General features: G+C 43.2%; 1 protein-coding gene across 2 annotated transcripts in view; it reads left to right on the top strand.

Moving 5' to 3' along the window:
• Positions 1–9,997, top strand: part of LOC140210026 (leucine-rich repeat neuronal protein 1-like) — a 320,589-nt gene extending 310,592 nt beyond the window's left edge. For both annotated transcript variants that reach the window (XM_072278771.1, XM_072278770.1), the window contains one exon: positions 5,322–9,997. In XM_072278771.1, the coding sequence (XP_072134872.1) occupies positions 5,631–7,769 (2,139 nt within the window). In that variant the 5' untranslated portion in view covers positions 5,322–5,630 and the 3' untranslated portion in view covers positions 7,770–9,997. The remainder of the gene's footprint in view (positions 1–5,321) is intronic.
• Positions 9,998–11,595: the final 1,598 nt, after the last annotated feature.

Below are 11,595 nucleotides of genomic sequence, written 5' to 3' on the forward strand. Positions count from 1 at the left end.
ACATGGGGGACCACTCACAGAATCTTTTCTCCAAGACAACCACTCGAAAAAAAAGTAGTTGCCAAGGCTCTGGCAGAGTATGGCACACAAAAAAAATAATTCAGGATATTTGACTGTGAAAAGCATGATCCCATAAAGTCTGACCCAATCGTTATTCAATATCTGCCCTTGTTGGTAGAATCCCAGATGGCAATGAGGATGCGTACAGGAGTGAGATAGACCAGCTGGTTGAGTGATGACATAGCGCACTCAGCGCCAGCAAGGCCAAGAACTGATTGTGGACTTCAGGAAGAAGAACCCAAAGTTCAAATGTCAAACTTCACAGTAAATTTATTATTAACATATACTATCTTGAAATTTATTTCCTTGTAGATATTTATAGGGAAGTAAAGAATTACAATTGAATTTATAAGAAATATACATCAACAAAGACAGAGAAACAATAGAAGTGCAAAGATTCTTTAGGCTGTAGAGTCAGTTCAGCATTGAGGTGAGTAAAGTTATCTACACTGGTTCTGGAACCTGATGGTTGTGGGGTGATACCTTCTCCTGAATCTAGTGTGTGAATCTTCCTGCCCAATGGTAGTAGTGAGAAGAATCTGGAGAACACACACCAGTCTTCATTGGGAAGTCAGCAATGGAAAGAGTAAACAGCTTCAAGTTCTTCGGCACCAACATCTCAGTGGGCCCAACACATTGATGCAATCGAGGAGAAGGGATGGCAGCATGAGAAGCTTGAGGGGATTTGGTATGTCACCCAAAACTCCTACAGATTTCTACAGATGTATGGCATTCTGACTGGTTGCATCACCAGTTGGTATAGAGCCTTCAAAGCACAAAATTACAAGAGTCTTCAGGGGGTACAGTCTCAGCTGATTCCATCACTGCCACAAACCTCCCCACCAGTGAGCACTTCAATAAGACATGGTACTCAAGAAGCTGGCATTCATCATTAAGGACACTCACCGTCCAGGACATGCCCTTCTTCTCATTGCTATCATCGGGCACGAGGTAGGGGAATCTGAAGAAACACACTAAACGATTTAGGAACAGCTTCATCCTCTCCTCCATCGTATTTATGAACAGTCCATGAACCCATGAATGCTACGTCATTATTCCTTTTTTTGCACGGCTTATTTTTGGTAATTTATAGAGATTTGCGTCTTGCACTGTATTGCTGCCGCTAAGCAACTTTTATGTCATACATCAGAGACAATAAATCTGATTGTGCACTTTCCAGAAAAGCACACTAAACAATAATTAAAACAATGAATTTGAGTTAGAAAGAACCACGTGTGGGAGTGAAGGCCATGTCTCAGCTTGCTTAACCCCGGATGGGTATCAAGCACTGGCCTCTTCTTGCTCAAGACCACACATGATACCTTCACTCAGTAAGTCGTCCGAAAATGGCCTGTAAATTCCAGGCCCCATTTGTAAGTATTAAGGTTCCACCAATGATCACAAGGGAGAATGCTGGCAAGAGTGAGGTGGGAAGCAGCGAGAAAACCCTGAAGGTCATATTTCCCATTGTTACTTCCAAATTCAAAGGCAAGACATGTTTAAAACATCTTCACCTCGCTTTCCAGTCACAACCAGATTGAAAGAGTCTCCGAGTGCCTGACAAGGTTATCCAGGGATTGGAGATAAACCTGAAGTGGGAGGAGGGTGATCTTGAATGCTTGGCAGCTCAGTGGGATACCGTGGTGGGGGTAGAATATGGAGCAGGGGAGTGTCTTATTGCTTCTTCTGTACGCAAAGCTTTGAAGGCATTAACCTGAAGGATCCAGTCTAGAAGCCTCCCTTGAGTGCCCTGAGGTCTTGCAGATGTCAAAACTGAATTAAAATTAGACAGGCAATCTCCTTAAAATGATTTAGTAATCCAACCATCAAATGATTATAGTTTGGGCTAAGTCCCACCTGACTAGATTAAAGGTAGCAGAGGAGTAGGGGTCATTTGGCATATTTTTTTTAAATATGGCTATTAAAATACATGAGGGAAAACAGGCAGCTAGAGTTAAAATGAAGAATATCGGTGATGTAACTGAATAGCAGAAGGGATCAAGGGGCTTCTCCTGCGGTTATGAGCCAATGGGAATTTCTGTTGCAACTTCCATAGTGTTTGCTTAATGTAGTATGATGGAGACCCTTTATGCATTCAGCCTGCTGACTGAGCCATTTCTGTCCCAAGGCAGAAAGCTAACCACACCAGGTATTCCCTGTTGATCACACATGCAAGTGCTGAGCGGGCCTGCGGATGTTTAAACTGATAGTCACAGGGAGCACAAAGAATCTTCTGGCCATTTCTGAAGCGCAAGTTTTATAGGCAAAAGCACACAAGCATTAATCTGTGTATGAACAGAAAACACCCACAGGGATATAGTCCAGTGGTGTTAAACATTAGTCTGATACCTTTTCCAGTCAGGAAATATGCATCCATTCGTCTAAATATTAGTAGAAACAAAGCAGACTGAATGGAGCTCTATTTAAATTTGTGGAGCTGACATAAGCATTGATTCTAATATGTCGTCACTTTGAGCTGCAATTGTTCGGGCTGCTACTGACAAAATGCCATTAGCAGTCAACTACTCAGTGTGGATTATAGTCAATGAAGGTCAAATTGGGCAAGGAAAGACAGCTCCCTGCAGTGGTAGAGCACTAATGAACCAGTAGATTCTTTTTTATAATGATGTGGCAGTTTTCATAGTCATTTTATGTCTAGTCCCAGCCTATAAATCACTGCATTTATTATGGTCTGAGTAATGCACACAAAATCCTGGAGAAAATTGGGAGGTCAGGCAGCATCTGTGGAAAAGAGTAGAGTCAATGATTCAGGCCAAGACCCCTCATCAGGACTGGAATGAAAGGGGATAGAAGCCAGAATAAGAAGGTGGGGGCAGGATGGGGGGGTGGGGAGGGAAATACATGCAAGCTAGATGGTAATAGGTGAAGCCAGGAGAGAGGAAAGGATGAGAGCTGGGAGATGATTGGTGAAAGGACAAAGAGCTGAAGAAGAAGGAATCTGATAGGAGAGGAGTGTGGACCGTGTGAGAACGGGAAGGAGGAGGAGAACTGGGGGAGGTGACATAGGCCCATAAGGAGAAGAGGTAAGTAGGGGGCCAGAATGAGGAATGGAAGAAGGAGGGGGGGGAAAGGGAGAATGTTCATGCGGCCAGGTTGGAAGCCACCCAGACAGAACATGAAGTGTTGCTCCTCCGATCTGAGATTGGCCTCATCTTGGCAGTGGAAGAGGCCATTGATCAACATGCAGTCTTAGCCGCATAGCGAGGATGTCTGAGAAATTTGCACAGTATTATATTGAATAAATATTTACCAATATTAACAAAAACTGAGGGTTCACACATATTGCTGGTTCAAGGGCAAATCAAGAGAGGATGGGGATGGATGTCTTTCCATCGTGTGCTTCAAATTGAATCAAAATTAACCCACACAGGAAATGATATAAAAAACAGCGTACAGGACTGTACAAAGGTCTGAGGCATCCTATCTATCTATCTATATACATATATATAAAACTGTGTGTGTACCTAAGACTTTTGCACAGTACTGTAGATACATTTAATATATTCAAATCATGATGCCGAGTTTAACTCAACTTCAGGATTGCCAGGGGTCTAAGGCAGTGTCTTTTCAGATCCCAGTGAGCTTTATGACACGGCAATTTGTGAGCACGTTTATTGAGCTGTACACTGAATAGAATTTCCCAAACTCACTTGATTTTGGTGTCGGGGGAATGGAAGTGAGGAGAATTTCAATCCAACACAGTAGATCTAGTGAAGAGAAGGCAGTATCCATTTCCATGTCGAGACCCCCTTTAATTGTTAATAGCCTTGTACCTTCAGAATCAGGTTTAATATCACCTGTATCATACAGTACAGTTCAATACATAAATAAAAATTTAGATTACAATAAAACAAAAAAATACTGTGTAAAAATCTTAGGCTGATATACATATATAGCTAGGTAGCCCAAAACTTGTGCACAGAACTGTACTTTTCAACATGGAATGGAAAACACATTTGTAAAGCTAGCGGGAGCAAAGGATGTTGGAAATGGTGACGGCAGAGCACTGCAGGATGGCTGTGGGACAGGTGACAGGGAAGGGGTGCCAGAAGTGGGGGGGGGGGGCCACGATTACAGACACAGCCAGCCTTCAGACAGCAGGCAAGGTCATTTGATTACAAGCAATTGGTTTATCGATCATTACGGAATGTCTCTCCGGTGCTTCCTGCTCCCTCCCATCTCCCTTTCCAGGGCTTGAAAGAGCAGATGGAAAGGATGTGAAAGGTTAAAGCCAGAGTAATCCCGGTGGTGATAGGAGCACTTGGAGCTGTGACTCCTGGATTGGGAGAGTGGCTCCAACAAATCCCAAGAACAACTTCTGAGATCTCAGTGCAGAAGAGTGCACTACTAGAAACAGCAAGGATCCTGTGCCAAACCCTCAAGCTCCCAGGCCTCTGGTAGAGGACCCAAGATTGAGGGAAAATACACAAACACACCACCCATAAGGGGTGAGAAAATTAAAGAAAACACACACACACACACGCTCTCCAAAGACTTTTATATAAATTATATAAGTAGTGAAATGTGTTGCTATGAGGCAGTAGTACAGTTCAAGACATAAATTGTACCATAAATCACAATAAGAAATATATATTAAAAAATTAAGCAGGACAGAAAGGGAGCAAAAAAAGTAGTGAGGAGGTGCTCATGGGTTCATTGTGCATTCAGAAATCTGATGGCAGATTTGAGTGTGTGTCCTCAAGCTCCTGTACCTCCCTGATAGTAGCACGGAGAAGAAGGGATGTCCTGGGTGGAGAGGCACCTGCTGGCTCAGACTTGTATTTTGCTTCCAACTGTGAAGGCACTCTTGGTTCAACAGTGCAATTCATAGAAGAATTACTGTGAGTTACAATAAGAATATATTAACAATAATGCAAAAAGAGAGCTTAATAGTGAGTTAATAGTGTTCATGGGTTTATGGACTATTCGTAAAGTTGATGGTGCAGGTGAAGAAACATTAAGTGTGTGTCTTCAGACTCCTGTATCTCCTCTCTTATGGTAGCAGTGAGAAGAGTTGTTAAAGTTATCAACCAAACTGAAAATGTGTAGCTTACTAATGCTTATTTCTTTACAGAAGTGCCTCAGTAGTCACTCTGAGGTAAATAAATAGCATATTGATTAATGATATTGTTTTTAATTAATTAATCTAATTTCCATCAGCACATAAGCTACTATTTAACAAAAAAAAATGCACCTTATCCAAAGCAATTCACTAACCCGGCTTATTTTTTCCCTTTCAGTATCAGCCCACTGAGACAGCGATCAATCGCTTCCTACAAATGCTGAATGAAGCATAATTCACAAGCACTGCCAGAAACCGCCAGCTCATGGAGTGGGATGCCATTTGCTCGTAAAGTGTGGATGAGATCTTAGAGCCGGTGTAGCCCGCTGGATCTATCTTTACCACTTACAACATGCATTAAGATGCCCTCTTGACACTTAAGAGATTTTGCTTCCAATTTTACTCCACCACACCCCCCTATTATCGCAAGATTGCACCTTGAAGCACTCTTGAAGCTTGGGTGACAGCGTTAGGATCAGCGGGGAAAATGTTCCTGAAAGAGTACATTTTTATTAGCTTGGCAATTGTTACATTAGCTCAAGCAATACCCTGGCATGTCAGATGCCCTGATATGTGTGTCTGTGAAATTAAGCCTTGGTTTACCCCGAGGTCCGTGTATCGAGAGGCACCAACAGTAGACTGTAATGCTTTTTTCATGTACAAAGTTCCTGCTAATTTGCCTGAAGGAACACAGACGTTACTCCTACAGAGTAACAGGATCAGCAAGATCGAGCCAGGTGAGCTACATCACCTGGTTAACCTGACAGAACTAGACCTGTCCCAAAACAGTTTCTCACAGATTGAACACTTCAGCTTGACAAACATGACTAACCTTCTGGTCCTTCATCTGGAAGAGAACCAGCTGACTGACCTGTCAGAAAAATGCTTCTCCGCTCTCACTAACCTTCAAGAACTTTACTTAAACCACAACCAGCTGAGCACCATTTCTGCTGGAGCTTTCTCTGGGCTCGGGAACCTGCTCCGGCTTCACCTGAACTCTAACAGGTTGAGGAGCATTAGAAGTGAGTGGTTTAATACTTTACCTAGCCTGGAGATCCTCATGATTGGAGAGAATGCTGTGGAGAAGATCCAGAACATGAACTTTAAACCTCTCGTTAACTTAAGAAGTCTGGTTCTAAGTGGAATGCGACTGAAAGAAATCTCAGATTATGCTCTTGAAGGTCTAGAGAATCTAGAGAGCATTTCCTTCTATGATAACAAATTATCCAAGGTTCCAAAGGTGGCCCTCCAGAAAGCCCCAGGTCTTAAATTTTTGGATTTGAACAAAAATTTGATTCAAAGGATCCAACAGAGCGATTTTACGGATATGCTCCATCTTAAGGAGTTGGGGATTAACAATATGGAGGAACTGACCTCCATTGATAAATTTGCTTTGGACAATTTACCTGAATTGACCAAACTGGAAGTGACCAACAACCCGAAGTTTTCGTACATTCATCCCAATGCGTTTCGGCTTGTTCCTCAGATGGAAACTCTGATGCTGAACAATAACGCCCTGAGTGCCTTATACAAAAAGACTATCGAGTCCCTATCTAAACTGCAAGAGATCAGCATCCACAACAACCCCATCAGGTGTGACTGCGTCATTCGCTGGGTGAACACTAATGAAAACCGCATTCGGTTCATCGAGCCACAGTCGACGTTTTGTGTGGACCCTCCAGAATTTAGCAGGCGTAATCTGAGAGATGTCCCATTCAGAGAGATGACAGACCGATGCCTTCCTCTCATTTCCTCAGAAGCCTTTCCCTCACATCTCAGCGTTGAAATGGAAGAATCCCTTTCCCTTCACTGCCGAGCTTTTGCTGAGCCAGATCCTGAGATTTATTGGGTCACGCCCTCCGGTGACAAGCTTTCAGCCTATACTGCATCAGACAAATACAGGCTGTGCCCTGAAGGCACGCTGGAGATATTCAATATAAGTATGGATGAAGCAGGACTTTATACCTGTGTGGCTCACAACCTTGTAGGAGCTGACTCGAAGAGTGTCACTATCAAAGTGAGTGGGTTCTATCCAGAAAATGAAGACGACATTCAGCTCTATATACGAGAAACAGAAGCTCACTATATCCTGCTGTCATGGATAATCACCTCCAACATAATATCGTCAAATATCTCTTGGTCACGTACACTGAGCAATAGCAGCTTGAATATTGCCTTCTCAGCTCGGATCCCTGCTGGCGTGCACAGTTATAATTTGACACGGCTGGAGCCGCTTGCCGAATACATGATATGTGTGCACGTGTCCCACGTCAGTCTCCACACTGAGGCGTCCTGCATCAGGGGCAGGACCAAAGAAGCCCGCCCAGCAACCGCGAAGAGTGAGATCAGGCTGCAGTTTCTAATTGCCTTGACTGTCTGCGCGCTCTTTGTGGCAGTAAGCGTCCTGGCCCTCCGCAGGCTTGCGTCTGTCAGGCCGAAGGTGGTGGAGGAGCACCGGCCACTGTCTGTGAGCATGCAGAGGAACCTGTCCACTTCGCTGCACCGTATTTACCCTCTGTTCATCAAGCACTGGGAACCTGGCAGCACCTCAGGCAAAACAGTAGCAGTAGAACTGCAATCCACCCCACTGGGCTCTTCGAATGCCGGCTACTGCAGCACCATCTGAGACGAGGTCAAAGTGAGCCAAGGAGAAGTGGAACCGCAAGCCAACCTAATAAAGAGACACGTCTCCCCTTTCACTGTCCAGATGAAAACAGACAAAATGGGTCAAGGAAACAAATCTCAGCAGAAGAGGAAGTAGATCCAGATTCCAATGAGTTCTTGTAGACATAAGAGGGTGGCATTTTTTTGGCAGTAAACCCTCCTGGTAGAAATCTCCCTTCTCTGTGCAACCGATGTCAATGTGTTTGTTCTGTACAGGTTATGAACTCTGTTAATTGGAGACATATATAGGAGTCTGGGAAAGATATTAAAAAAAAAACAGGGATCTCACTGTATCTGATTTCTTATGTAAAAAAAACCTTTGTGATCATGTCGATAGAAAATCTGTTTTTTTTTCGAGCTAGGCACTTGAAAATCTGAAAGGAAATCGAGAGCAGGTTTACAACAATTTTATACAGGAAGTATGTGCATATTTTTCTAGGTTCAGACTGTAACGTCACACACTTTGCTTTGAGCTCCCTTCTGTCCTTCCGCAATGCTCAGAGAGAGAGACGAGTCACGGAGCACCTTTGAGCACCGCAATGAGTTTTGCAGTTTTGAGGCGACGCCAGTGTTTTGTATCACTGCACCATCTACCAACCTCATTTTTTCTGTAGTTTTCCTGTACCTCGGGCCGTTACTGCACAAAACCATATGTGCAGAAACGCAAAGGATTCATGGAAGCGTTTCTTTTGATTGCAGTATTTTCTGAATAAACCACAACAAAAAAAAAAGTGCAAGCAAAACTTGTCATAGTTCATTGTTGTTCTTCCATCCTCTGGGGACTCGCAGACAAACATGAAGCCTCCTTTCCGCTGGGGGAAGATATCAAGGCAATCGCATTCTTTTGAAACTTTGGGGGTGACTTAAATGCAGCCTAGCCATCAGAGTCATAGATTTAATAGGCTTTGGTCAGACCACACTTGGAGTGTGGTAAGCAGTTTTTGGCCCCATATCGAAAAAAGAATGTGCCGGCATTGGAGAGAGTCCAGAGGAGGTTCATGAGAATGATCCTAGGAATGAAAGGGTTAATGTATGAGAAGTGCTTGGATAGCTCTGGGCCTGAGCTGTCTGGTGTTCAGAAGAATAAGGGTTGGGGGGAGAGGATGTCATTGAAATCTACGAAGGGCTACATAGGCAGGATGTTCCCTATCGTGGAAGAGTGTAGGACCAGAGGACACAGCCTCAGAATAGAAGGATGTCCCTTTAGAAAATAGATGAGGAGGAATTTCTTTAACCAGAGAGTAGAGAACCTGTAGAATTCACAGCCACAAATGGCTGTGGAGGCCAAGTCATTGGGTATATTTCAAATGGAAAATTATAAGTTCTTGATTAGTAAGGCCATCAAAGGTTATAGGGAGAAGGCAGGAGAATGGCGTTGAGGGGCAAAATTTTTTAAAGCGTGTCATACCAGATATTCAGCCATTCTTGTCTGGCATGTGGCGTCAGGATTAACCGGGTCATCTTATGAACATTCCTGACTTGACCCTTGTATTTTTTACGAGGCCAAGTGGCTAGCTCGACACTCAACCCGGCACGGATGGAAAGCGTGTTCGGGGGTGGCCCGACCTGGAATCGAACTCGGGAACCTTCGCTCCGGAGTCCAGCGCTGATCTCACTGTGCCACCGGCCAGTTTTCTTAGCTGTCTCCATTTCAAAGAAAACAATCCTGGTTTATCCAAAGCAACACACACAAAATGCTAGAGGAGCTCAAAGGCCGGGCAGAATCTATGCAAAAAAAGTAGAGTCAACGTTTCGAGTTGAGACACTTCAGCAGAACTTGGCCCGAAACATCAACTGTACTTTTTTCCTTAGATGCTGCCTGGCCCGCTGAGTGCCTCAAGCATTTTGTGTGTGTTGCTTGGATTTCCAGCATCTGCAGATTTTCTCTTGTTGGCTTGGGAAAGCTAAAAGGCTGGAGACAAAGGAATCTGACAGGAGAGGAGAGTGGACCACAGGAGAAAGGGAAGGAGGAGGAGAGCCAGGGGAAGTGATAGGTGGGTGAAAACTTCCCAGTCATGACAATACCTTCATAACTCTCCTCAATGCCCTTTCTTGTGCGATCACGTCCTTCCAACAATGTAGTGATCAGAACTCCATGCAGTATTCATGCTGTGGTATACCGAGTGTTATGAACAGTCCCAGTATAACATCAATGCCCTTATACCATTTCAGTCCTCTAATAAAGAAAACCATCCTATGCACCTCTTTGATTAGCTTTGTTTTTATTTGTCCCATGAACATTGAAGCATACACACAGTGAAAGGTGTCATTTGCATCAAATCAATGCAGCAAGAATTGTGCTGGTCAGCCCACAAGTGTTGTCGCGCTTCTGACGCCAACATAGCAAACCCGCAACTTACTACCCCTAACCCATATGTCTTTGGAATGTGGGAAGAAACCAGAGCATCCCCATGGTCTTAGGGTGAACACACAAACCCCTTACAGACTGCGGTGGAATTAAACCTCGATCTTACAGCTGGCACTGTAAAGCGTTGCGCTAACTGCTACACTACCATGCTACTCTGCCCTGTTACTTTAATGGCTTTATACAGACTCTTCCACACTCTTTGATAGCCTGCCATTATTGAAAGGTCCTGGTGGTGCTTTTCCAAATACATTCCATAGACAAGTCCAGACTAATGAGCAAATTCATCAAACAACATTAAACTTCATAGATATAATGGTTCTTACATGTAATGAACCAAGATGCTTTCTGAAAAGCACAGTACACAGAGAACTGCAAGGGCAGATTATCAAAAACTTGTTGAAAGAATTAAGTGATAAAGAACATGGGAAGCTTTTAGATTGAGGCCAAAATGGGGAAAGACAAGATCACCTATCATCATCATCACCTTCATCATGTGCTGTGTCATATGATGTGAGTGATCATGGCCTTGGCAATTTTTTCTACAGACATAGTTTGCCATTGTTTTCTTCTGGGCAGTGTCTTTACAAGAGGGGTAACCCCAGCCATTATCAACACTCTTAGGAGATCGTCTGCCTGGCATAGCCAGAATTTATGATATGCACCACCTGCTCATACGACTATCCCCCACCTCCTCCCACAGCTTCACATACCCTGATTGGAGGAGTTATGCAGGTGCTATACCTTGCCCATAGGTGATCATTTAGCAGAGGGAAAGAGTGCTTTACACCTCCTTTAGTAGAGACATATCTTCACCCTGCCACCCAAAGATCACCTATAGCTGGTCCTTAAGCAAAACTGAGGCAAAATGTAAAATTCTTCGGCTTCATAGGACTCAAGGTGGTTATAGAAAAAATGAGGCCAAAAATTATAGTTTTACAAACTTGGCTAATGGTTAGCAAACTCAAAGAAGATCTTAAACCCTTATTCAACTTATAAAGGTCCTGTTAGATGTATATCATTTGGGCATGAATAATACAACAGGTTTTTTTTTAATTTAAGGCTCTAGGTTTTCTGATTCATAAAACTGAATTTGTTATTTTAGCACAAAGAATTGTGATAGAATTTGATTCAGGTCATTAAAATAGCCAGAGGCATGGTTAGCAGAGAAATGAGTACATTATTTAATATAAATTTTAATAATATAACCAAAAGAACATGAATACAAATGAATAGACCTGAAATGAAAGTAGGAATCAGATTAAAATCCAAAAACATGGAAATCTTTTGCAGTAGCAGTTTTTAATATTTCAGGTATGGAACTTTAATCAGGACCGGAATATTTCACAAAGAACTTTAGAAAGCAATAAAAGAATTGGGAAGTGGCGGAGAAAAAAGAAGTACAAAGAGCCTTTCTTTAAGA

The sequence above is a fragment of the Mobula birostris genome, chromosome 14 (genome assembly GCF_030028105.1).
Source record: "Mobula birostris isolate sMobBir1 chromosome 14, sMobBir1.hap1, whole genome shotgun sequence".
In the NCBI taxonomy this organism is placed as follows: domain Eukaryota; kingdom Metazoa; phylum Chordata; class Chondrichthyes; order Myliobatiformes; family Myliobatidae; genus Mobula; species Mobula birostris.